The sequence below is a fragment of the Vipera ursinii genome, assembly GCF_947247035.1.
Source record: "Vipera ursinii genome assembly, chromosome: 1".
Classification (NCBI taxonomy): Eukaryota; Metazoa; Chordata; class Lepidosauria; order Squamata; family Viperidae; genus Vipera; species Vipera ursinii.
Window position 1 is genome coordinate 304,951,980 of NC_139512.1, and position 25,619 is coordinate 304,977,598.

Below are 25,619 nucleotides of genomic sequence, written 5' to 3' on the forward strand. Positions count from 1 at the left end.
CGCCGCCGCCGTCGTCGTCGTCGTCACAGGGTCCGGACCTGGGCTGCCTCAACGCCCAAAACGGCGAGGCCTCGTCGGGATTGACCGCCGGAGAGCAGTTAGCTCACGCCAATGGGTTGCTGCCGTCGGCCAACAACGGCGACGGTGGCGGCGGACCGAGTGTCAATAATGGGGTCTCGGCCCCCGGCGGGTCGGCGCTCGAGATGGGGGGAGGCAGCAGCGCCCTGAAGAAGAAGAAGCGCCTTTCGCAATCCGACGAGGACGTGATCCGGCTCATCGGGCAGCACCTCCACGGCTTGGGACTCAAGTAAGTGGGGCGACTGTGAGTTGCAGTGCATCCCGGCTCCCAAAGAAACCTGAGGAATGTGTGGGACTTCGCCCACCATGTTGTACTTCCAGCCCCCTTTCCTCGCGTTGCCTTTGGGAAGGGGGGGGGAGGGAGGTTTTGAGAGGAGGTGGATGATGTTCCTCTTGTTAATATCTGTTTTCGTAGGAAGCAACATCGGATGGTTGTTTGGCGAGAATATGGATCTAGGTTTGTGTTGATGAGAACAATAACTGACAGACTTGTTTATTATTAAGATCAATTATATATGCCTAAGGGGGGGGGGAGGAGAGCCAACCTTTTGTATGTTGATTTATACTTCTTCGATGGAGAGGATTTTTTGTTCATAATTAGTATGTTACAGTTTAATGTCAAAGACAGAAATGTGAGGGCTAAAAGTAAAAACAGTGACTGTAGAGTTGAAGGCAAGTGAGACGACAGGGCCTATTTTTCAGGCCTAGTCCAATGTGAACTTCGTTTTAAGAGAACCGGTAAAAAATTTCTGTGAGACCCAACGGCACTTTATTTAAAGACAAGTAAAATACAGAGATTATATTGGTAAACTAGCATTTATATACAATAGTGTATGAAAAATTTTCAGATGGGTCTAATACAGAAGTGTTTTAGATTACAGCAAAATAGCCTACACATACAGATGTTCTATAATTTTAAGCTAACATTTTAAACTGTAAATTGAGAGTATTAAAATTGAACTTGAATATACCTATGTTTAACCCCCTTGGAATGTACATAAAATTAATGTCATCTGTGTTGACTCTTATGTAGCTTGCAGCACTGCAGTACTTTGAGCTGAGTAATAGGCATACACTGGAATGGGGGAAGGGTGAAAAGCAAATAAACATACTTCATCAGTAATTTGAATTACTAAAACAAACCTGAGAGTAGTATAATAGCAACTGGTTTAATGTTGAGAATATATGAATAGTGTATCCTTGGAAAACTAAGGTCTTTATAAGGTGAAAACTTGGAACCACTACAGGAATGAGCTGATATTAACTTAGAACACAGAATAAATGTGATTGACACAAGTCAAGTTCATAGTAAGAGGCAAACGTTTTGATGGTTATAGAGTTTAACACAGGGAAAACAGCACTTTTCATTTTAAATAATTAGGGAAGTAATAATGTAAATTTATGGATTATTAAGTAAAGTATTTCCTGACAGAAAATATTTCTTTATCATGACAATAGAAAAATATGTCATATTTCTTAGAATGTATTGAAAAAGCCCAGGCAATTTTTTTTACATTTTTAAAATATGCTGGACTAAGGCTACACTGGATGGCTTATCTGTAAAAATAAGAATAAAGACTGGTCAACTTTTTAAGAACACTATGCCTCTCTCTCACAGCCAGACTGTTGATCTTCTCATGCAAGAGTCAGGATGTCGTTTAGAACACCCTTCTGCCACCAAATTCCGCAATCATGTCATGGAAGGAGAATGGGATAAGGTAATAAAAGAAGCATAAGGTTACCTAATTGTAACATTGATTGCAACCTTATGCATAGTATCTTAAAAGTAAAGCCAATCTGTTCATTACAGTGAGGCTTAATTCTGAGTCTAGGTTATTAATTTATAGATAATACAGTATATTTTACCAACTTTGGTTTACCTTTTTTATTACTCTTAACTGTTTTTAATATTACATTTTGTAGGCTGAGAACGACCTGAATGAACTGAAGCCATTGGTGCATTCTTCTAATGCAATTGTGGTAAGAGAGGCTCTTCAACAAACTTTAGATATAAATAATATATTTTAACAGTTTAAGTTGAGATATGCATGCTTAGTTATATATGTAAATCAAGAGCAATATTATTTTTCAATTTTCAATTTAAAAAATGAAAAAGCTTATGCTTAGTATGCAAACTTCCTGATGTAACAATGTAGCTAAACATATATATATATATATATATATATATATATATATATATATATATATATATATATATATATATATATATATATATATATAATATAATTCTTTGTTAGTAATTTACACAAATATATGAACTGTCTGGTGTGACTTCAGCCTGTTCGATGGTCTTTGAGATAAGGCTGAAAACAGGAAATAAAGATTTGCCCCATGTTTGGGGCCTAGCAAGGTAATCTAATAGTTAACATATGACACACACACACACACACACACACACACACACACACACATGTATGTATGTATGTATGTATGTATGTATAAAATTCTTTGTTAGCAATCCAAAAAAAAATTATGCATATTTATCTATCTATCTATATCTATCTATCTATATCTATCTATCTTTGGGATGTTGCTTAACTTGCAGCTAAATAATAAATACTGATTTTACATTTTACTTTCTAGTGAAATCATTGGTGTGTGAAGTTTAGAGCTTGGCATATTTGCACAGTTACCTGGAATGTCATCTTGCTTTTCACTTAAAGCAATAAAGTTATCACTTTAGTGATTACTGAGGGCTATAATACGTAGACTTATGTCTCACTTTTGTAATTAATAGCATTTTAAAGAGACACTAAAAATATTTCTACCACACCTCATTTCTTGATATGTTTTTGTTTTGGGCTTACATTTGATAAAAGTGTAGCATATTTTCCTCTGATTCAAATGGAAAATAGCCCTGTTTCTAAAAACAGGAATTTACTGATTGATGTCTGCTTAGCTTTCTTGTGGTTTCTTTATTATCAAAAGGATACTTTTCCTGTTCTTTGCACCTTCCCCCTTCACTGAGGAAGTGGTGTGCAAAACACATGTTTTGCTACATTTACTCTTCACTGTGAAAGTATGTATTGTTTTACTCAATCTGAAGGCTAATCAAAAATCTTTCCTTGCAACCCTAACCCTACGAATAGATAGATGATAATGTAAATGTAGTATACAAAAAAGGATAAGTACTGTACTAAAAAGTGAAGAGGTCATTTAAGGCCTAATAGAAAATGACAACGTATACTTTTTGTAGAACACTGTTTTTTGTAAAAGTTAAAATAGTTCTGTATGAATTGATATCCTTTCAGTATTTTGAGCATCATCTTGTTTTTGGATACCAGATAATGTTGAATTACATGTCCCGTTACTCTTAAATATTGAATGGAAAGTATTAGTCTTATAATTTATCTATCTGTAGATCTTTGTTCAGGAGGCTGTAGGGAGCAATGTTATTTATATAAGTATACACAGGCTAATTTGCTAAAGGTATATTGAGCTATGCTCAAATTGTCTTCTGTTGTAAATGGAATAAAACATTCTTAAGGTACTTGAGTAGATGAAATAAATATATTTCAAATATTTCTATATAAGAAGACTAATAATTTATACTTACCTGGCAGGGGAGATAACTTGATCATGAAGACTAATAATTTACAATCATTCTATAAGATATTGGTGTGTAAAATACAATTGATTCATAAGTAATTAAAACTAAAATCTGGAGGTACCTTGAGAATATTTCTTCAGCGCCCTTCAGTTGATTTATAATAATGGAAACAGCAGTATTGCCTGGAACAGTCATGTTCATCTTCATGCCTAAATTGCTGTATTGTGTGAAATGGGAAGACTTAAAATCATGTCCATTTAATTATTTTTCTGAATGTATTAATTTGATTTATTTTGCTTATATTCATGTTACACTCTGAAACATGTTGCAGGAAAGTAGCTCGGTAACTTGTGAAGTACTACTCTATGGGAAGTGATAACCTGTTTTGTTAAAGGAACTCAACTTGTTGTTTTTTTAAAAAACCATTTAGAATGTTTACAAGAATCCTTGTTTGGGCAACTAATTCTAAATTTTGGTTTAGGCGAGTATTTATTAGGAAAATAGTTTATTCTTTAAGTGAACCTTGGAACTAATTTATGGGGGGCCCTGTATGACATAAGAGATGGACGTAAAGTGATGGAAGATTTCTCTGATTTCTGGGGGCTGAGTAAAACTTGACATTTTGGATATTATTTTACAATATTTATATTGGATTATGTTATAAACAGTCTAAAGTAAAGTTTTGTACCTGCTAATTGAAAGGTAGTATCTCTTATAAAGGGACGTGGTAGCTCAGTGGGTTAGGACTCTGAGCTTGTCGATCAGAAGGTCGGCAGTTGCAGGTCGAATCCCGAGTGCCGCGTAACAGAGTGAGCGCCTGTTACTTGTCCCAGCTTCTGCCAACCTAGCAGTTCGAAAGCACATAAAAATGCAAGTAGAAAAATAGGGACCACTACGGTGGGAAGGTAACAGCGTTCCGTGCGCCTTTGGCGTCTAGTCATGCCGGCCACATGACCATGGAGACGTCCTCGGACAAGCGCTGGCTCTTTGGCTTTGAAACGGAGATTAGCACGGGCCCCTAGAGTTAGAAACGACTAGCACGCATGTGCGTGGGAACCTTTACCTTTACCTATTCTCTTTTAAAGCTCTGTTTCCTTTCATCTAATCCTGAAGACTAAAGATGAATATGTAGGACCATGCTTTCCCTTCATGGAAAATCATGTGTGTCTCATCCTATTTGCCCTTTTATTGACATGGTATCAAAAACTTAACAGAATTTTTTAAATAATATTTTTAAAAGATGTTTATTCCTGAATTTTGATGGACTGTCAGGAATTTTGTTTTCACAAAGGCCAGTTATTTTCAAAATCTCCTACATAGGCATCCATATTCCCAAAATTTCTGTTGCTAAGCAAGAAGTGGTTTAGTGACTTTTGCCCCATTTTATGACTTTTCTTGTTATAGTTGTTAAGTGAATCACTGCAGTTAAGTTAGCAAGCAACACAGTTATTAAGTGAATCTGGCTTCTCCATTGACTTTGCTCGTCAGAAGGTTACCAAAGGTAATCACTGCAGCCATCATAAATATATGCCATTTGCCAAGCATCCAAATACCAAAGGAATGCTGCATTGGTTATAAGTGTAAAAACCGGTCATAAGTCACTTTTTTCAGTGCCTTTATAACTTCAGATAGTCACTACCTATATAAAGCTGTAACAAAGATCTGTAGTCTGTTGATATTTTGGATTTTATAAGAATTTCCAGATAAACTATGTTGAGCTCAGATTATTTAATGTTGGACAGCCTAATCTTCTAAATAAATGTTTAGAAGTAAGACTTGCTGTTTCTGGGAGACTTATTACTAAATACAAAATTAAAGGTTTATGATAAATTCTGAATTTTATCATTTTTTCTGTCCTCATTTCATTTCAAACAGTGGTCATAGAACTGAAGGTAGACATTTAATTGTCAAGACAACCAATACTCATTATAAAAGTCTAAGCTAAGGTATCCCATACAGTTAGTTGTCCACTCTTTGAATGCATTTAGTCAGTGTTTTTTTTTGTAAAAGAAAAAGGTGCCGGAACTCACACATCTCATACAACCCACCTTGCCTACCCTACAAGGTTCCATCCAAAAAAGTTGCCGGAACTCCGTTCTGAGCGTTCTATGACAAAAAAGCCCTGCATTTAGTATAGAATAATGTATCAATTATAATCTTACATAAATTCATTTTTGTACGGTTTCCTAGCATCTTGTTTCATAAGAGTATTGAAGATTTAGGGATGTGCAAAATGCTTCAAAGGTGAACCATTTTGAATTCACAAATCACATTTCAAGTATGAAATAGCTATTTATCATGAGTATAGAACAAGCTGTTATAGGAATGTTCTATACACATAGTGTTTAAACCACTATGTTATGGACACAGGATATTTCTTAAGGAGTTGAAACACCCCAATTTTCTATCCGGAATGGTGCTTTGAATTTGGAATAGTTCAATTTGAAATCTTTTACATATTTTTAAGAAACTAGCCAGATAAAACCACAAGTCATCATGCTAATAGCATTGAAAACCAGGGTTCCTCAAGGCAATCCACAAGTAAAGCATGCAGTCATTATTACTCTGACATTGCTTGGTATCTATTATTTATATCTAATATTTAGTTTATTGCCATGTCAGTATTTTTAGTCCTGATATACTTAACAAGCCCTTTTAGGACTGCAGAACTTAGGTTGGATGAATGAGGTAGAGCACAATGACGAACCCCAGTGACATTTCTCTATTCTTCCGTCCATCTATTTTGATGAGACCTGCAGGAGCTCGCCAAGATGGTTTCTTAAAGGGTCCACTTGTAGCATTGTTACCATATTTTATATGCTTTTCTTTTAAGACACGGCATGCGACACTGGGGAGGAGGCACAACACACCTAGCATTGCCATGCCACACAAAAGTAATGAGATCAATAAAATTTGGTTTCCCTTGACAATTTTTAAACGGAACTCATCAGTAAGGGCCACAACTATAGTTTGGTAGTCATACATAAACATGTATGCTTCTAGAGAAAATGCCTTCCTTTAGTGATTAGGTATATTTCATAAAAAAAAAATCCAGCTGGCAGCTCTTCACAATTTTATTCACAAATTGCCATCAACATAAGCTATTTCTTAATATAGCACTCCAAACAGTCCTTTAATATCTGCCTTTGGACTTCTTGTGGGAGAGTTGATTTGGTTCTTCTGCGTTCTTTAGAGCAGCTGCTGCAAAATTATTGTTGTGAACATGTTTTGCAATGCATTTGTCTTAGTTTTTGGAGTATGGAAGTCTTTTGCTAAGAAATATGTAAAATCAGTTCTTCATTGTTATGTTGAGATCCTTTTAAGCTGTTTTATCTTGGATTCATTTGCGCTATGAATGGCAAGGCTGGTAAACATTTGAAATTATTTGTAGGGCTGATATTTGTAAATATATAGCAGTGTTTGCATTCTCTGATATATCAGATATTTCATAGGAAAGATTGCTCTATGAGTACACGAGTTCCAAATTAAAGAATTATTGTGACTATTGCCTAACATTCATCAGTTTATTTCCTGTAAATGCTGTAATGGATTGAGGTCCCCTGGTTGAAGTGATTGAACCATATTAATGAAAGATACATTCTCAGATATTTGGAAAGAGTTCAGTATGTTTTGCATTGGTTTATTGCTGTTTTTATTACAAACTATTTGTGCCTATTTCTGTGTGATGGGAGTTTATTTTTGTGACTAAAGTGATATGCTAGATTTTGTAGCATGTGTGATGTTGAAACAATACTGTCAGAAAGCTCTGAAATAGTAGATAGTGATCATAATATTAAAAATGGTGCAGGTGGACCTCTGTCAGAATATTGTATTTTGAGGATGGATCCAACTGATCAGACAAGTTAATGCAGTTAGTTTACCAGCTGTTTCTTTAGCAGTACTGAATATGTGCACTTACAAAGATAGAACAGTAAGAATAATACCTGCCTATTTAATTCTGTTAAACTACCAAAATATTTTTGTTCAGCTATGCAAATTCCAAAGTTACAGAACCACCCTGTGACAGGAAAAAGAGTATGACGGTATGCTAATCTAAAATATCCTATAGATGCTATCTTCAAAGCAGGAGCTATTCTAATAATGATGCTTCAGTTGGACATCCAAGCTTTGCAAGCAAGGCAAGCACACAAAATACAAACCTAATCCCAAGCATAGGAACTTTATACTTATAAAATTATAAATGTTATAAATAACAAAATAAAAATATTAACATTGGGGGGTCCTTTAATGCCTACTTTCATGATTAGGTTCTAGCCAAATAAAAAGTACTCTCCGGACTAGAAACATATTCCTCAAATCATCAGAATTGTGGGACAGTGTTCTGCTCATATTTTGTTTACATGGAAACTCTTCTTGCTCAAATATACATATATCGTTCTTGCACAAATCTCTTTTGTCACCTCATTCTGTAAGATATTTATTTTTCTGCTGCTAAAGTATGAATGGTTACCAGATCTATTAACTTTTATTTCTACTAGCAAGTAGAATATATAATCAATTATATTTATGATTACCTCTTAGAACTCTTTAAAAACCTAAGAAAAGAATTAATCTTATTTTTTAAAAAAAAAAATAAAGAAAACTTTTTTACTATCTTGTAGATAAGTTATATCTTTATAATTCCATAAATATTCTAAACCCACTATTAATCTTTCAGATGTAGTCATATGGGCAACTGAAATAATTTTTAAAAGCATTTATGTTTTAGGATACTGTTCTACAAAATGTTGTAGACATAGATATGACTTATAAATAAATGGTGCGAGTATGTTTAGGGTGTGTTGCGAAAGAAGCAGGGCAGAAAAGTCCGTTGTCAAATATAATTTGTTCTAGTTGTTCATTCACACGTGCATCATAGCAATTGCTTTTTATATTCCATAATAGCACTTTCACTTGTGGAGTGTGCCTCTTTAGTAAGCACTGGAGACTTTGTTAGGAAGAGCACAGTTCTTCCAGATAAGTTATCTATTTTAAATAGATAGATGAAAGGGTTACATTGTGAAAAAGATTTGTAAGTGAAAATTTATTTTCCTTCTCTTTATTTATGGTTGTAAGATATATTAATGAGGTATGCAGTCTCAAATAATTAGATTCTGTAAAACAATTATGAATTGTTATGGCAAAAAGTACAAAAGGAGATTGATAGTTGGAAAAAATTACAATTGTCTTGGTTGGGGAGAATAGCCGTGAAGATGAATGTCTTACCAAAATTTTTATTTTTGTTCCAAATGATACCAATACTTAAGAAAGACACAAATTTAAATGAGTGGCAAAAAGGTATTAATAAATTTATCTGGGCAGGGAAAAGACCAAGAGTAAAGCTTAAAATAATGCAAGATGCACGTGAGAGAGGGGGTTTGAAGATGCCCAATTTGAGATTATATTATGATGCAGTTGTGTTATCAACAATTAGTGATTGGTTCAATTTAACGGATGAAAGAATATTGAATATTGAGGGGTATGATTTATTGTATGGATGGCATGCGTATTTATTTTATGACAAAAAGGTGGATAATATTTTTAAGACTCATATCTTTGCTCCGAGTTTGGAAAAAGTACCAATATATATTAAATAATAAAATACCTATATGGGCAATACCTAGACATGCAATAGGAAATATAAATGTGGAGCAGAAACAAGATGTGATTACCTATCAAGAACTTCTTAGGATGGAAGGGAATATTTTGAAACTGAAACCTTTAAATGTTTTAAAGGAAGAAAAGATAGTACAGACTTGGTTTCAGTTTATACAATTACAAGCTAGATGGATAGAAGATCAGAAAATTGGTATAGTAAAAGCTGATGAAAATTTGATAAAGCAAATTAGAGATCAAAGTCAATCGCATATAAAAAGGTTATATAATGCTCTTATAGAGATTGATTCAGAATCGGAGTTAGTTAAAGATTGTATGATAAAATGGGCTCAGAATATTCAAGAGCCCATAATGATGGATACTTGGGAAAAAATTTGGGTTAGAAATGTAAAATTTACGCAAGCACAAAACCTAAGAGAGAATTTTTACAAGATGTTTTATAGATGGCATTTAGATCCTAAAAAGTTAGCATGTATGTGTCCAAATCAACCACCTAAGTGTTGGAGATGTGGTAGTGAAGAGGCAACTTATTATCCTATATGGTGGACATGTAAAAATGTTAAAGCCTTTTGGATAAAAATATGGTGGATTTTTCAGAAAGTTTTTAAGAAAAAAATAAGATTTACTCTGCAGCTATTCTTATTGGGGATTATTTTGGATTGTACTGTTATAGAAACTAAATTAATGTTACACTTAATAACGGCAGCTAGACTGTTGGTGGCGCAACATTGGAAGAAAAGATTTACCTACAATAGAACAATGGATACTTAAAGTAATGGACGTAGCTGAAATGGCAAAAGTTTCAGCATATTTGAAAGAACAGTCACAAGAAAAATATATTTTGGAATGGAAAAGATGGATTGATTATATTCAGAACAAATATGGGACTAAAAAATTTCAAATAGCATATGAATAATTTTTACAATTATAGAAGTGTTTATTATAATTACTTTAGTTTTGTTATAAGGGAGTTAAAGGGTGGAAGGTTTGTTAAAGTTGTAATAGATATTTAGCATATGTTTGCATAAGATTGCTATATGTAATACCCTGTATTCTGCTTTGGGAAGTCCGGGGGGGGGGAAGGGGGGAGGGTTGATGGAGAGGGGGGGGTTATTATTAAAAATTTTGTAAAACTTCAATAAAAAATAATAATTAGATTCTGCAATGGAACAATAAAATCTTTTCCATTATTTAAGATATATTAGTGAGGTCTGCAGTCTCAATTAGGTGATTCTGAAATGGAACAATTAATATCTTCTTTTCCATTATGTACGAGACAGAGAATATCAGTGTAGATGTTTCATTATGTAAATGTTTGTGAAACTATGAGTAATATATTTAATTGTGATTTTATAAAGTAAGCTGCCCTGGAAAGACTTTGTTATGAAGGGTGGTGTTCACATTTGAATAAACAAACATGTTGGCCTACTTCTTGCATAACATCATGATATTTTTGTTTGCTTTTGGCTTAGAATAATGTGTGAACTCATTATTGTGTAGCATGATGTATAAATCAGTTTACTATAACTTTCACCAAGCCAAAGCTAAAAAATTCTGGTTAGTGGTATTAAAAATAATAATTTTTTTAAAAAAAACATTTACTTTAAACTTGGTTTAATAGCTTGATCATATAAATGAAAATTGGAAAAAAGCTATAATTTACATGAATGCAAATTTAAGTGAATGGCATAGTCTTTCCTGAAGTTTAAGTTTAAAAATAGGTGATAGAAGTCTATGGGGAGCCTACAGAATGAAAAAATGGCAGGCATACAATACTACCATATTTCTTCAAGATTCTTCAATGTTTTGTTTGGAAATTTGAGATAATGTGGGAGTACTATCAGAAAAGGCTTCTGGATGGCTGTCCTATTCATAGAACTGTTGTGGGAGATAGAACCAGTTAAAAAAGCACTTCTGTAATGATATCTCTTCCTTGTAGGCCCCTATTTCTCATTAAGACTTCCCCCTGATATTCTTGCTTATTTTTGTTCTTTCCCTAGGCTGATGAACCTATTTCCAAGCAAAGCCACACATACCCCACCATTATTTTATTTTCTAAAAAATCTAATGGGTCTCATTTGGCACCCAAAAACATTCTCTTAAAGAAATTCTTGGTATTGGACACTGGGTCTTTGCAGCATGACAACTTCCCATTTTTAATAATATTTGTTTTAACTGGTAAAATAGGCAAGGGAAAGGGCCTGCCAGGTACCAAACAAGTTGTTTGTATTGACATTGGTGCTTCTGAGTACCACTTTAGGAATCTCAATCCTAAATAAGTCTTTTAATTTATGTTTTGGAATATTTTCCCAGACAGTAAAACAAAATTTTGTCTGGCATATCGTGATACCAGTAGACAACATGGCAACTGTAACATCTATAGAAAAATGTCCACATACTCGCCAAATAAATGAAAAGTAAATTTTAAAATTTTCAGAGTAAACAGCCTCAAGAAATTGCTAAATCTTATCAAATTTCTTTGTTTCCACTTAACAATGTGGAATTTTCCAGGTTGAGATTTATTGATCTTTCAAGCTTGGGGGCAAATTATTTTATTTTACCAGACTCCAAAGGTACCTATTTTTTTTTTACAGTAAATAGACATTATTTTTCTTAATTCAGAATCCGAACTTTCCAAAAATCCTAGTTGTGATTCTCAGAATCCTCCCAAAATTTGCCACCTATTTATAATTGAAAGTGGTACTCAAAATTCAGGTGAAACCACTGTATGAATATTTTTCACTTCTGCTTTAATTTGGGTTGTTATATTTTTATTACTTTTTAATCTCTTATCCTGGTGGTTTGTACTAAAAAAATGTCTCAAGCGATATTTTAATACGGTCAATAACAATACAAAAACTGTTAGCTTCTACTTTCAGCATTGTATTGTCAGCTGATATAGTTTGTGAACCAATCTGTTTTTTTTCATCTTTGTGACCTAGCTATAGATTGCTACTTTACTTTATTTCCCTAAAGAGAAGCAAGCTTTATAAAAGATTTGGGACAAGTTGTTAGGATTCAATTCGTTTCTAGTTGATGTGTGAGTTACTTTTTTTTCTTCCATTTAATCACGTTGTCTCAGAGACTGCCTGGACAGAACACTGCAGTTTTCTTGGCAACATTTTTCAGGAGTGTTTGGCCATTGCTTCCTAAGGCTGAGAGAAAGTGGCTGGTCCAAGATTCCCCAGCTAGCTGTGTGGCAAAGGCAGTACAGTCCTAGAAATCAGGTCGCCCAATTTCTAGACTACTATCTTAAGCACTTTTCACAATGAAATTTCTCCAGCCTGACAGTTTTTGCTCTACTTTTCTAAATATTTGGCTTCCTGGTTGGAGATCATGTTTTTATATCACTATTAATTGTAAAGGTATGTTGTGATGCATTAGATAATTTTTAAATTATATTATTCATATTAGATCCAACATGGTATTCTATGCCAGGACTATAAAAATCAAACATGATTTATAATTGATACTGAATTTATCATAAAATATAAAACTTAACAATCAAATACATATTTTTGTGTGTGTCTTTCATTAAAAAGCTGTAAATAATTCTCCAAAGTGGAAAAGCTAGGTGGCAAATATAGTACAGCCAAAGGTTTCAAAAAATCATGCTTTTTATAGAAACTCTGAAAATTCTTAGTATACATTTCTATATAAATTCTGGAACAGGAATTCATTAAAATATAAACCATATACTATATATAGTTAATCCTCACTTAACAATGGTAAATTGAGATTATTATTATTTCTGTCACCAAACTATGTGGTCATAAAACATGATGTCACCTAATGGCACGACTTAGCAACAGAAATTCTGCACTTACAGTTGTTGACGTTAAGTGACCATTGCGGTCATTAAGTGAGAACAGAACGTGGTTGCTTTATGCAATCTGCTGGCTTCCCCATTGATTTTGTTTGCCAGAAACCAGTAAAAAAGGCTCACATGACTGCAGGATATTGCAACATTTTAGTTGCGAACTAGGTATCCAGATCATGATCATGTAACTGTAGGGATGCTGTAGTTTACGTAAGTATGATGATAGCTTGTAACTACAACTTATTCAGCATGGTGGTAAATTTGAATGGTTGCAAAATAAATGGTGGTTAACTGAGAACCTACCTGTAGCTTCAGTAAATATTTGTATGAAAAACAGTATTGTGCAGTTCTTCATTCCTTGTGGAAAGCATGGAAGCCATTGTCATTCACAAGCAGTTTTATTCCCTTTCTAATATTGAGACATTTTACCATTTTAGAATAGCACCTCACAACCATTATAATACAGGCATACTTTGACACTCAACTGCTTCAAAACTCGTCAGATTTGGTATTCAGCACATTTTGAAGCAGAAATCTTGTCCCGACACTTGACACATAAGGAAGAACTTGCTGACATCGGCTGCCTCGTGACACGCTATTTCTTCTGGCCGAAACAGTGGGTCACATGGTAAGTCGTAGTTTTCTTGGTACCCGTCATTTTTAGTATTCGTCATGTCTTCTGGAATGAATTACCGACGAGTATCAGGGTATCACTGATATAATAGATGATACAGTTAAAGTCATTTGTACAAGTTTTTAATTTTAATTTTTAAAACATTTAAACTTGTGATCATGTGAAAGGAAAGAGTGTGGTATGAGTCACATGGAGACATCTATTAGTACTATTACTACTGCCATTGCTACATCTCCTTGGAATGTTGTTATACAGGTTTCTCCCATATACGTAGCTGGAATTGGTGGGTTTGGAGTCATACTATTGTTTCCTGTTTATAATTTGTGTTCTTCCTAAACAAATGTACAAAATGATTGCTTTAGCAATTAAACTTTACTTACAAATAATTAAAAGCTTTAATGCTGTCAAGGGGCATATTATAAACTTCTGGTCCCATGGTTAATGTAATAACCACTTGAAGACATAGCATTTGTAAAATATGAACTTCTATGACTCAAGCAGGCTAAGGAAAATTATTTATTGGACTTGTAAAGTGGTTAGATGGCAAGATGGTGAACAAAGCAAAAGCTGAGATAGGGAGAACAATAAAAAATGGGGGAAAACATCTAAAATTGTGACATGGCTTATATAGTCGTACCTAGTAGAAATTGGTTGAAATATGGGGGATGAAAATGTGTAGATGTATCAAAATTATTGTACAGTGAGCTAGAGTGATTATACTTTCTCAGGTATGGAATGTAATGTGCTAATTTTCTTTTGAGTTAGTAATCAAGTAGTGTTTATTAACAGACATTCACAAAAAGAAAACTTCCTGATCATAGGAGTTTTTGAATGTTAGAGTAACATGCCTTTTCCAAACTTAGCACACAGTTACTTTGAAATAGAGTCTGCTTATGATTACTCAGTAGTGACTTATATTTGAGTTTAGTAATATTTCCAAGATTTAGCCGTAACCTTGATACAGGATCTAATACTCCTGATATGGACCCTTTTTCAGAATAAAGCTGCTTTGTGTATCAGAATTAATTCCTTTTCATTAATAAAGAGATATACCTGGTGATTGAGGAGCTGCAAGATTTTGGTATTTTCAACTGTATTTAGAAGCAAATAATATGTTGCATTATTATTAGGGCTATGTAACACTTAGTATTCAATTCCAAATGACTGCTTTGGACCATGCAGGAATATGAACTTTTTTTTCTGTTTTTTACAAGTTTCATTTGGAATTCAAAGCGCTGTATAGGTCTTCCATACAGATTTGCATAGGTTTGGGCAAAAGCTATGTATGTTTCCATTATAAAAATACAATGTAAATCTGACTGAAATAAGAGAAGCTTAACCTTTGAAGACATACTGTTTCTCATCATTTAGAAACTTTCTTTTGTATGTGCATTTATGTTTGGAGGAGGAAAAAATGCCTTATGCACATTTAAAAGCACGGGTTCTTTATCAATACTAAGGTATGAGAGGGGGATGTTTAAAAATTTTACCCTATCGGTTATGGTTTTTTTGTAACAAAATGGAGCCTTTTTTCATTCATAAAGCAATTGCATCATGAAACAGAAACTTATGCTGAAGTTATGTGTTGCTGCTGTTGTTGTCTTTCTGGGCTTCCCAATAGCTAAGAGGATCCTCTTAAACCAGGGGTGTTAAACTCAATTTCATTGAGGGCCGCATCAGCATTGCGGTTGCCCTCGGGGGGCCGGGTGGGTATGGCCAGGGTGGGCGTGGCCTACTGGGTGGGTGTGGCTAGAGTGCGTATGGCCTACTGGGCGGGCATGGCCAGCTCTACATCGTTCGCATCAAGGGTGCCTATGGGGGCCTGGGCAGGAGTGGGAGAGATCTGAGGGTCCCTGGCAGAAGGAGGGTCTCTGGGCCAGGGCCAAGGCAGTGGGGGCCGTTCCCTCACTGTTTCCAGAATGGCTTCGCGGGCCACATAAAACCATTTCGCAGGCCGGATCTGGCCCCCAGGCCTTGTGTTTGACATGTCTGTCTTAAACAATACATCTGACGCAGGATCTGGAGACTTGTTTTGTTTTACTGATTTAGTAACTTTCATTATCAAAGGTGCTTTTTTCGGGAGGCAACTGGACTTTCTTGTTTTTCTCATCCAAGAAGCTTCTTCATCTCTGACTGGATGGTGGGGAATGGCAGGATTTATACTCCTTGCAGACAATTGGTCATTTGCATTCTTTTAGAAAGGCCTTGAAGCTACTGGAAGTTTATCTGCATTGTCAGGGTCACCTGAGTAGTGCAAATGGGTCTAGAGCCATTCTTGGAACTGTTGAAAGGACTGTGTTGTAGACTGGAGATAGATGGTGTAATATCCCTCCCCCTCCGTTGAGAGAGGGCTGTTTAATTTTGACATAGATGGCTTCAGTTTACCATATCTCTTCCCTGAAGTCTGATTTTATGCTTATTGGTAATATTTTAAAATGAGCTTATATTAAGATCAGTTTGCAGAGGAACGTGCAATATGAGCCAATAAATATTGGTCATAGATAATTAGAAATTGGACAAAGATAATTCAGGCTCCCATCACTCTTTAATTTGAATGACATCTAACAAATTAAATATAAATCAGTGCATCTGAGGCTTTTCAAACCACCCATTTGTCATGAAAGTGTACCTGTTTCTACCTTTAAAGGGCAAAGTAAAAAGGTGAATCTTGTTTAGGTATATCTTGTTTAAGTTCAAATGTTTTCTGAAATTTCAGTCAGCCTTTTCTCTCCCCCCCCCTCCCCGATCATTTGCTTTTTGTCATGTCAGAAGATGAAGTTTTTGCTGCTGCAACAAAAATATCTAGAATATCTGGAGGATGGTAAAGTTTTGGAGGCACTTCAAGTTTTGCGTGGTGAGTTGACACCGCTGAAGTACAACACTGAGCGCATTCACATCCTTAGTGGGTAAGTGTTTTAGATTGAAAATTATGCATACTTGAATTTAGACCTACATAGTTGAATGCGCAGCATAGGGCAAGTTTGTGGAGATGCCTAGGAAGTGAATTTACCCAGTTATTTGGGAATAATTTGATCCTGTTGCACCCAAGAAAATAGGCAGGGCCTTTTGGACTAGTGCCTCTGGTGAATTAGATCCATGCCCCTCTTGGCTGGCCGAGGCTGCTTAGGAGGTCACAGTTTCCAAGTGATGGTGAATTATTCATCCCTGATGGAGGAATGTTTCTAGCCCTCTTTTCAAGAAGCCATTACTGGACTTTACCATTCTGGATAATTTTTGTCCAGACTTCCACCTTCCCTTTTTAGGGAAGGTGGTTGAAAAAGTGATAGGCTTGCAAATCCAGAGGATCCTACATGAAACAGATTATTTGGATCCCTTTCAGTTGATTTCAGGCTGGGATATGGGACAGAAACGGCATTGGTCACTTTTGGATGATTTCTGGTAGGAATGGGATGTGGGTTGTGCACCCATCCTTGCTATTTTTGACAGCTTTTGATACTATAAACCATGGTATCCTTGGTCCAACTTAGGGAGTTGGAAGTAGGGGCCACAATTTTGTGCTGGTTCACCTCCTTCCTCCGAAACCAGTCCCAGGTGTATTGGTAGGGTGGGAGAAGTCCAGCCACAGCTTCTTTTTTGTGGGATTCTGCAGGATGCAATGCTCTCTCCATTTCCATGTACATGAAACCACTAGGAGAGATCAACCATCATGACAAGATGAAGTATGATCAGTATGCTGATAGTACTCAGTTATATATCTTCATCCTGGGTGAATTAAGTAATCCTGTGAAAGTTCTTTTGTGGTGCTTAGAGACTCTGAGGCCTGGATAGGGAAGAACAGGCTTCAGCTAAACCTTGGAGAGAGAAAATGGCTATGGGTAGGGGGCTCTTCAATATTCAGGGGTTTATCATATTTGGTCTTCAGTGAGGTTGCACTCATTGCCCAGTGAGTAATCTGGGGGTCCTCCTGGATTTATGATTTCTATTTGAGGTGCAGGTGGGGTGGGTGGGATTTGCTCAGCTTCATGTTGTGCACCAGTTGTGTCCCTTCCTAGACCAGGAGGCCCTTGTTTGGATCACTCACATGGATTACATACTTGTACCCCCATTTGAGTTCTATATTTTAAAAATACTTTAAACAGTTACTTAACCGATAAATGTATTTGAACATTACATATTGAACTTTTTCCTCATATATTAAAGTGTGCTTAGGATTCAGACTCCTGTGTTAAACAGCTCCTTAACTAAATCAGTCCCTTGAGCATTGATTCATATAAATTCAGTATATTCCAGAACTCCTAATACTTGTGTTTCTTTCAATATACAGATATCTGATGTGTAGTCATCCAGAAGACTTACGCACTAAAGCAGAATGGGAAGGAAAAGGAACAACGTCTAGATCTAAACTTTTGGACAAGCTCCAAAGTAAGAAAAAAATATTTTCAAAAGGACACATATATCCCTGTTTAGATTTCCAGGATATTTCATTCTGAACAGACAAATTTTGATCTGAAACTATAAATTCATGAGATGATTTGTACCTGTGAAGGAGGAGGTGGTGTGATAGACTACAGTGAAGTGGCAGTTTCCCAGGAAGGAGGAAGCATATTCTAAGGAGGGGGGTGGGACGAAGCAAGAGGCAACGCAGTCTAGAGCTGGATCAGAGAAAGAGGAAGAGAGTGAGGATAGTTATTCCCTAAAATCTCCCAAAGTATACCTGTTAGATGAGAATTGTATAGATTTAGTTTAGCAAGTTTCTGACTTGGTGTGTGCAAATGAAGAACTGAGCTTTGAATGGATTGTTCTAATCCAGGGCTTTTCAACCAGTGGTACGGGTACCACCTGTGGTACATTGGCACCTGGCAGGTGGTACACGACCATCCTAGAAAAGTGGTAGCGGGGGAGTGGAATGAGCTGCACCAGTAGCAGCACTGCACAAGCCTGAGCGAGAGATGGCTGGAGCTGCAGGGCTGTCAGGGTTCAGCAAAAGTGCCAGGATCAGGGCTTCTTCGGGGCTGTCAGGGCTCAGTGGAAGCACCACGATCAGCGCCAGGCTCCAGCTGGAGCTCGGCGCTGATCCTGGCACTTCTGCTGAGCGCAGAAGAAGCGCCGATCAGCTGGAATGTTGCAGCATCTCCGGGGTCTTGTGATTTACATTCAGATGCTTGGCAACTGATTCATATTTATGATGCTCACAGTGTCCCAGGGTCCTGTGAAGTGACCAAAACCTGCTACAACCACCCAGCCCGGGGGGGGGGGGAATAAAAACCAAACAAAGCCCACCCCACCCCCCCACTGCCAATCGTCAACAGAAATGCTCACAATGAAAACGTCGGACAGGAGGAAGAGTGCTGCTGGGCGGGCAGGCAGGTGTCTTGCTCGGCTGTGGCTTGGAGGACACTTTTTTCAGTGCCATTGTAACTTCGAACAGTCACTAAGCGAACTGTTGTAAGTCGAGGACTACTTGTACTTTGTAACTTTTTTCCTTTTTGAGGGGGGTCATCTAAGTTTTTGACACCTTGCTAGGCGACTGGTGGTACTCAGATGTTGCCATATCCTAAATGGTACAATGGGTGAAAAGGTTGAAAAGCCCTGTTCTAATCTACATCATTCTTGGGCTGGGCCTGACAATTAATTACTGTTAGGCAGTTTTCACTTCAGTACTCATAAAGACAGAGTAGAACTAACTAGGTGCTATGCTATCAAATTAGGGGTTATTTTTTTCCATTAGAATGGAGAAATGCATACTTTTGCTTCTCTTGAGATATTTCCACTTTTACAATCCCTAAATCTGTTTTTGAGAGTTGGGAGATTTAGGGGCAGATTGGGATGTATTAGAGACTAAAGGGCGCAGTGAAGAAGAAAAGGCCATTATGTGAACAGAACCTTACTCACAGAATGATACTTAATTTGTCAGCTGGGAGTCTTTGGTTTAAACAAGTTAGACAAATATGTGGAAAATGTACTTCACAAATTTGTTTTTTAATGAATTGATTGCACTGAAATTGCCTTTTTATTTATTTAAGCTTACCTACCCCCATCAGTGATGCTCCCCCCAAGGCGTCTGCAGAATCTGCTACGTCAGGCCGTAGAGCTACAACGGGACCGGTGCCTCTATCACAATACTAAACTTGATAATAATCTAGAATCTGTATCACTACTCATAGACCATGTTTGCAATAGGTAAGAGATTTTTTTTATTTTAAGGGCAATGGTAATATCTTTTAATGCAACAAAATTACTTTTAATTTTAAATAATTAAAAGTAATTAAATTTAGTTTTAGTGTTTTAATTTATATTCAACAATTTAAAAATTAAATGTATATTTTTATTTGAGTATGTAATGTGGAGGGAAAATATTTTACCTAGCCCGTTTACTTCTTGAAGAGCCTTGCATTTTTACAAATGTATTAAGGATCAGCTTGAAAACACAATAATCAAGATGTAGAATTATATAGGCTTTGTATCCTGATTTACTGACCATAAGATATTTGTTAGCCACATTTATGTGAAGTAGTTAAGCATGTCTGAATTCTGCCTTTTGCAGAATAGTGGTCTCCTGTAATATTAAGTTAGAAGCGAGTTTCACTTAATGGAGCTTACTTCCATCAAACTACCGGTATGTGAAAGACTGCAGAAAAAGATTTCAGTTTTTTTTAAAAAAGGAGAATGGTAACATGAATGACAGTTAACATTTATTATGCATTATGTTAAATCCTATTGAACTCAGGAAGATCCAGGCAGCCTTGCTGTATGCAGGATTGCAAGAACAAATTCCTCTACCAGATTTTAAAGTGGTAAGCTAGAAATGAAGCTTGGAGGACAAGGCTTTATTTCAGAAATTCTTAATCTTTAAAATATATTTAAGAATTCTTTCTATAAATCTGAAAAATTATAAAAATAAATCTTTGAGGCTAGTTTTGCAGTGAGGCTTGAGTCTGATCAATAGAGAGATGCAAAACATTTGAAAAACCACTCTGCAAAGTGTAGACATCAAAGCATCAGACCTTTTCTCTGGTCATATTTGCATGCACAATTGCTTTGTTTTGCAGTCTCAGCAGTTGCATTGACAGACATGCACAGACAATCTGCAAAAGCCCCCAAAGTTTTTGCTTCAGCCTTTCTGGACCATGCAGCTGCCTCAGTGCTTCAAGGAAGGGTGTTTTACTCATGCCAACATGGTTTGGAAAGTGTTCTTTCAAATGCATTGGACAACCGTGCTGATCAAAACTGAGGCCATACTTGTCTTCATATTTTCAAGGTGTTGATTTAGAGCTCATGTCAGGAGTCATGACTTGAGGTGAAGATAGGAAGGTTTATAATAATATACTCATATGCATTTTCACCAACTGATTTTGAAAGTTGGTTATATTTTAAAACTAATTTATCTTGCATCATGGGAGCTATCTTTGAAACAACTAAAGTTTCATGTCCCTTTGGATCCTGGTCATATTTGGCAGTCCCCATATCCATCTCTGCACAAAGAGATAGTATGACAAGTAGGAAATAATAAGATAGGAGATAGGAGAACTGTACATTTGATAAGAAGCATTTATAATGTGTTTTTCCTTTTTGTGTATGATCTAGTAATCATTTTCCTGATGCTGATACGGATATTTATAATGATGAGAGAATATTTGTGAACCTTTAGTACCATCTGCAATCCTGTAGTATTTGGCCTACAGTGTAATAAAAGTTTCATCTAAGTCCAACAGAGATGTTAATTAAACAAATATAGCATACAATAATATATCTTCACTGAACACATTGAACTGATATTCACTATTATGGGAAGAACATGTAAAATTCTAATATAAATCAGCTCTCAAGTGGATCAGTGATATTGATTGATTAGATTTATAGGGCCATCCAACTGGAACAATATGACTGAGTATCATACAACAAAACGTCTAATCAGTGAGATTTTACAGCTTCCTCATTAAACATACACATACACATACACACATAGACATGAAATTGTGGCCTTACTTTAAGTGGGCAGTTTATGCAAGATAGCTTAATAATGGGCAATATATTTATATATTTATTCTGTAGTTCCTATAGCTGCCCCATCTCAATCAATTCCAAAACTATAAAAACAACAATAAAAAGCATTTTAAAAACAGTAAAAATGTCCTTCCAAAATGATGTGCAAGATTGTTTAGCTGGTTCAAGAAACATTGGGCTGAAGTCATTATTGCTAAAGGAAATGCCACCAGTTATTAAATCTGATGTATTGCATACTTTTTCAGCAAAGATTATGAAGTTGGCTTAGTATGTTCAGTGGAAATATACCATATCCTTTCTTATGCATTGTTTAATTAAACTCTTTTTACTGAAACTCAGTTCAGTTTGTAGGTTACAGTCTGCAAGGTGATGGATTGTTCTAAAAGTTCACAAACTCTTGGTTCCCATTGTATATTAGTTCACATAAAACTGATGATACTTTTACTACGTAATTATTTGTTTGTTTTTTAGGAAACATTTTCCATGTTATACTCAGCAGATACTTACAGAGCATTGTAATGAAGTATGGTTCTGTAAATTCGCCAATGATGGCACTAAACTAGCAACAGGATCCAAGGATACAACTGTTATTATATGGCAGGTTGACCCTGTAAGTATCATTCTATAGGGCAAACTGTTTCCATGAAATTTAATTTTTCCCCTCAGTTTGATTTCCAGTTACTATGTCATTTTTAAATATCTTGGCATGGTCTGTTTGCATGCATTTTTGCCTTAAGCCTTTTATCTCTTGTTTAATTTATCTGCTTTTTTATGGAAAGTATAGTCCAACAAAAGATATGCAAATTAGCTGCAATTTGAATAACTACAATATTCTGTCTCAATTTCTTGTATAAGAATAAGAACATGAGCATTCTTTGTGATTTGGTGACCAATTTCAGAAGCCAAAAAAACGCTTAGCTGCGAAGTCGTGTCCGACCCATCGCGACCCTATGGACAACGTTCCTCCAGGCCTTTCCGTTCTCTACCATCTTCTGGAGTCCATTTAAGATCACGCCCACTGCTTCAGTGACTCCATCCAGCCACCTCATTCTCTGTTGTCCCCTTCTTCTATTGCCCTCAATCTTTCCCAGCATTAGGCTCTTCTCCAGTGAGTCCTTCCTTCTCATTAGGTGGCCAAAGTATTTGAGTTTTAGCTTCAGGATCTGGCCTTCTAAAGAGCAGTCAGGGTTGATCTCCTCTAGGACTGACTGGTTTGATCGCCTTGCAGTCCAAGGTTTGATCGCCTTGCAGCACCACAGTTCAAAGGCCTCAATTCTTTGGCGCTCAGCCTTTTTTATGGTCCAACTTTCACTGCCATGCGTTGCAACTGGGAAGACCATAGCTTTGACTATACGCACTTTTGTTGACAGGGTGATATCTCTGCTTTTTAGTATGCTATCTAGATTTGCCATGGCTTTCCTCCCTAGGAACAAGCGTCTCTTAATTTCTTGGCTACAGTCCCCATCTGCAGTGATCTTGGAGCCCAGGAAAATAAAATCTGTCACTACCTCCATTTCTTCCCCATCTATTTGCCAGGAATTGAGAGGGCCAGATGCCATGATCTTAGTTTTCTTAATGTTAAGTTTCAACCCAGGTTTTGCACTCTCCTTCTTCACCCGCAACAAGAGGCTCTTTAGTTCTTCTTCACTTTCTGCCATTAGAGTGGTATCATCTGCATGTCTTAGATTGTTGATATTTCTTCCGGCAATCTTAATTCCAACTTTTGATTCATCTAGCCCTGCCTTTCTCATGATGTGCTCTGCATATAAGTTAAATAGGCAAGGCGACAGTATACAGCCTTGCCGGACACCTTTCCCAATTTTGAACCAATCAGTGGTTCCGTGTCCAGTTCTCACTGTTGCTTCTTGGCCCACATATAGGTTTCTCAAGAGACAAATGAGATGGTCTGGTACGCCCATCTCTTTAAGAACTTGCCACAGTTTGTTATGATCTACACAATCAAAGGCTTTAGCATAGTCAATGAAGCAGAAGTAGATATTTTTCTGGAACTGTCTAGCTTTCTCCATGATCCAGTGTATGTTGGCAATTTGATCTCTAGTTCCTCTGCCTCTTCAAAATCCTGCCTGTACTTCTGGTAGTTCTCGATCCACATACTGCTGGAGTCTAGCTTGTAGGATTTTAAGCATAACTTTACTAGCATGAGAAATGAGTGCAATGGTGCGATAGTTTGAGCATTCTTTGGCACTGCCTTTCTTTGGAATTGGAATGTAAACTGATCTTTTCCAATCTTGTGGCCACTGTTGAGTTTTCCAAATGTGCTGGCAAATTGAGTGTAGCACTTTTACTGCATTGTCTTTTAAGATTTTGAATAGCTCAGCTGGAATACTGTCACCTCCACTAGCTTTGTTGTTGCTCAGTTTTTCTAAGGCCCACTTCACTTCACATTCTAGGATGTCTGGCTCGAGGTCAGTGACCACCTCATTGTGATTATCAGGGATGTTAAGCTCATTCTTGTATAGCTCTTCTGTGTAATTTTGCCACCTCTTCTTAATCTCTTCTGCCTCTGTTAGGTCCCTGCCATTTTGGTCTTTTATCATGCCCATTTTTGCATGAAATGTTCCCTTCATCTCTCCAATTTTCTTGAAAAGATCTCTGGTCCTCCCTATTCTATTGTTTTCTTCTATTTCTTTGCACTGTTCATTTAAGAAGGCATTCTTATCTCTTCTAGCTATTCTCTGGAATTCTGCATTCAATTGGGTGTATCTTTCTTTTTCTCCCTTGCCTTTTGCTTCCCTCCTTTCCTCAGCTATTTGCAAAGCTTCCTCAGACAGCCATTTTGCTTTCTTGCATTTCTTTTTCTTTGGGATGGTTTTGGTTGCTACCTCTTGTACAATGTTGATACTTTGTTGATACAATGTTGATTCTACTCTGTCCATAGTTCTTCAGGCACTCTGTCTATCAGATCTAATTCCTTAAATCTATTTGTAACCTTACTGTATATTCAACAGGGATATGATTTAATTCATACCTGAGTGGCCTAGTGCTTTTCCTTACTTTCTTCAGTTTAAGCCTAAACTTTGCAATGAGAAGCTCATGGTCTGAGCCACAGTCAGCTCCTGGTCTTGTTTTTACTGTGCTTTGCTGTAGCCTTCCACTTATTTAATAGTTGCAATAATATTCCCACTAAATTATTGAAATAAAGACTTGGGCTAGTCAGAAATATCCAAATATAATAAGTTCAGTTCTATTGCAAATATTGCAATTCACAAAAAATACACCTGAAATTGTGGTTGAGTAAATTGCTTAGAATATACAGTAAATTAGCGTGCACTTCTGTAGCAGTTTAAAATGTCCTGAAAAAAGTATTGTTAGGTTTACATTGGATTGATGAGTCGTTGAAAATAAGGTAATCTCCTATTTGTCTTATTTTCCTATACTTCTTTTTTCAGTATTCCAAAACTGTTACTCCTTTTAATTTTATGTGTGCATGTTCATTTAGTGGTTAAAGTAAATATGTTCCATTAATAATTAATATATGAAAAAATTAACATTTTAAAATTAAAAAGCTTGAAGTTCAAATATACAGTGGTGCTTAAAAGTTTGTGAATGCTTTTGAATTTTCAACATTTCTGCATTAATATGAACCTAAATGTTAACCGTTTTCCACACAGGTCCTGAAACTAGGTAAAGAGAACCAATTAATCAAATGAGTGAAACATACTTATTACTTATTAATGAAAATGATACAAAGCTACCTATTTGTGTATATACAAATGGGACCCAGATTAAGCAAAAATCATTTTTCTCGTGTATATTTTATTAAAAAATGTTTCTAAAGCTACTACTTCTGTTGTAATTATGCAGATTAGGCAAATAAATATAATTTTCCCTTTTTGTTATGCCAGAGAGTGGTTGTTTTTGTTTGGTGCTCTATACCTTATTTTCTTTAATGTTCCTTTTCCATCACAGTACTA

The 25,619-nt window shown here is 36.1% G+C and overlaps 1 protein-coding gene across 1 annotated transcript in view; it reads left to right on the forward strand.

The window, feature by feature from the left end:
* The first annotated feature begins 27 nt into the window (after positions 1-27).
* The window catches only part of WDR26 (WD repeat domain 26), a 41,637-nt gene continuing 16,045 nt past the window's right edge, over positions 28-25,619 (forward strand). Inside the window, exons 1-8 of the mRNA XM_083351764.1 lie at positions 28-307; positions 494-535; positions 1,697-1,796; positions 2,002-2,058; positions 16,489-16,625; positions 18,005-18,102; positions 19,704-19,860; positions 22,156-22,294. Of these exons, the coding sequence (XP_083207890.1) occupies positions 204-307; positions 494-535; positions 1,697-1,796; positions 2,002-2,058; positions 16,489-16,625; positions 18,005-18,102; positions 19,704-19,860; positions 22,156-22,294 (834 nt within the window). The 5' untranslated portion in view covers positions 28-203. The remainder of the gene's footprint in view (positions 308-493; positions 536-1,696; positions 1,797-2,001; positions 2,059-16,488; positions 16,626-18,004; positions 18,103-19,703; positions 19,861-22,155; positions 22,295-25,619) is intronic.